A 2,701-nucleotide genomic window follows, 5' to 3' on the forward strand; every position below is an offset into this window, starting at 1 on the left:
ACAAATCTTCAACACATCAATCTGACAGACTGTGGAAGTTTGAAAATGCTCCCAAATTCCTTTGGGAATCTGGTAAATCTCCAACACGCCAATATTTCTAAGTGCAGCAATTTGGAGATGATTCCAAATTCCTTTGGGAATCTAACAACTCTCCAACATATCAATCTCACACTGTGCGGAAGTTTGAAGATGCTTCCAGATTTGTTTCAAAATCTGAGAAATCTCCAAACCATGAATTTGACATTGTGCAAAAGTTTGAAGATGCTTCCAAGTTCCTTCAAAAATTTAAAAAATATTCAATACATCAATCTTTCTAGGTGTAAATGTCTGGAAATGCTTCCAGGCTTTCAGGGAAATATATTGCAACTTAGACATCTACATTTGAGTGACTGTTTGAATTTGACTCTTTCCTGACACTTGGAGATATCACCACTCTTGAATGTTTAGATCTATCAGGTTGCCTCCAAATGGAGTTATTGCCTTCCTAGGTTGGAAGTCAACCATCTTTGAAAAAGTTAAATTTGTTCCGTACAATCATCAAAGATTTACCTAGTACTATTGTGTGCCTGAGCTGCCATCTTTGTTCGAACTAACTAAGTGTTTATTACAAACATTGCAATTTTTCAACAAAATGTCAAGAATGTTACTGTAGTAAAGGTGTTTTCACATCCACTACTTCAGAAGCAGGAGGTGGGTGCTGATTTTCTTCTCCTTCTGCTATGATGGCTATATCTGCTTCTTCTTCAGAAGATATTTTGATCTGGGTAGCATCGTCTTGGCTTTTGCCCCACAGAAAAAGGTAGAGACCAATGAATATAAGAATCACACCCATGCTGATTTTCTTCTCCTTCTGCTATGATGGCTATATTTGCTTCTTCGTCAGAAGATATTTTGATCTGGGTAGCATCGTCTTGGCTTTTTCCCCACAGAAAAAGGTAGAGACAAATGAATATAAGAATCACACCCATCAAACTATTCTAGTGTAGGAAAATCAAGCATTTCAATTAATTGATTTTGTAAATTTGTAGGCAAAATGAGAGAAGAAATAATAAATTTAATGTAAATTGTTAGGGTAGTTCTGGTAAACTTGATTTAGTCGAGTTATAAGTAGTTTTCTGGCTCCAACCTTTGGTTTGGCCCATGATATTCCTATGGAATATAACCTATTTAAAAGCCAAAAGCCTCCATGTTAATTTCTTTCACTTATGGAGTCTTTCTGTTTTTAAACAGGCTATATTCCACATGAATACCATAGACAAAATTATGGGTTCTCATGAACCCCAAAATAGCTGATGACTTTACTTAATCAAATTTACTTGAACCACTCTAATAGAAATTGAAGACTTAAGAATATACTATATTCCATATGAATACCATGGACAAAACCATAGATTCTCATTAGCCCAAAAACAACTAATAACTTTATCTAATCAAGTTTAATTTTACCTGAACCACTCTAACACAAATTGAATATTGGAGTATATAAAAAACCACCGAATTGAATATTTGAGAATATAACAAACCACCCACCTTCCTAGACGCAACGTGTCTCCCAGAACTATAGATGATAAAATTGCTGAGCACACGGTAGACACTGGGTTGAATACTGTAACGAATACTGGCCCTCGTTTCTGCAAACACCATAACTGTAATGGAAATGCCATTGCATTGAATATGATTCCCTGCCAAATTGAATTAATCTTCCACAAATCAGCTTAACCACCTAACAAAAATTTAAGTTATTCATGGCTGGGAAAATTGAGGAAGAACATCATTCATGTATGTAGACTTACTGCAGTGAACACAGTCAAAATATTAGCCCTATCCAGTATCCATGATGTTGGAATGATGCCCCTGTCAAGAATGGCTATTAGGAGAGCAGTTTGGATGGAGCCTAGAATGGCAGTAATTGATGTAAGGGATAGTGTGGCTGGAAACTTCTTCAATGTCTCAACCTGCACATGAAATTATAATCATACATTTGATTGGGTGGGGAGCTTTGAAACTTCTAAATACAGAAAAGGGTTATAATTGGGTATCAATTTAATATGCAAGGTGGTAGGGAGACCTGCAATATCATGGTAGTGGATAACATTATCACTGTTGGGATAAGGTAAATACACCCTCTAATCTAGTTGCCTGAATCTCCCTCATGTAGAATGGTTTCCACTAGGTGTACTGTATTAGTGTTGGAAACTGAGGTTGATTGTCCCCACAGAGGCCAAGGTTGGGCTAGAGTAGGACCTTGAAGGAAACTCATAGCCATTGCTCCACCCGCACAAATTACAGTTCCCAGAATTTTGGCTCTGTTGCGAATACACATAACGTCTACTTTCTCCATCCTACATATTTGACACTCACATTAGATTTTGGTCACAATAAATCTAAATGATATAATTAACTCCAAATGAATGCATCATATAGGTGAGAAATTATAAGCTCAAAATAATTTTTTGACCATTAGTAACCTAAATCAAAATAAATTGTTCAGAGTTTCATTTCATTAACCTAAATGAAAGAATCTCCTCCAAATTTCAACTATGTGAACAGTTATAATCTCCTTCTAGTTTAAACAGTTATAAGATAAACAATAGAAAATCTTTTAGCTTTTTAATAACTTCAACTACATGTAACTTCAATCATTAACATTCACTACCAAAATACAAACAATTTATATTTCATTAATCACACATTCAAATGA

At 35.3% G+C, this 2,701-nt stretch overlaps 1 protein-coding gene across 1 annotated transcript; it reads right to left on the reverse strand.

The window, feature by feature from the left end:
- Positions 1-643: 643 nt before the first annotated feature.
- Positions 644-2,341, reverse strand: LOC149242133 (protein WALLS ARE THIN 1-like). Its single transcript, XM_089370768.1, has 4 exons — positions 2,288-2,341; positions 1,794-1,955; positions 1,531-1,682; positions 644-779 (listed from the first exon to the last, which is right to left on the reverse strand). Exons 1-4 carry the CDS (start codon positions 2,339-2,341, stop codon positions 644-646), a joined length of 504 nt encoding a protein of 167 aa, XP_089226894.1.
- Between the last annotated feature and the right edge of the window lie 360 nt (positions 2,342-2,701).

Source organism: Pinus tabuliformis, chromosome 8 (assembly GCF_031772625.1).
Source record: "Pinus tabuliformis cultivar Carrire ecotype Pingquan chromosome 8, CPIR1, whole genome shotgun sequence".
NCBI classification, from domain to species: domain Eukaryota; kingdom Viridiplantae; phylum Streptophyta; class Pinopsida; order Pinales; family Pinaceae; genus Pinus; species Pinus tabuliformis.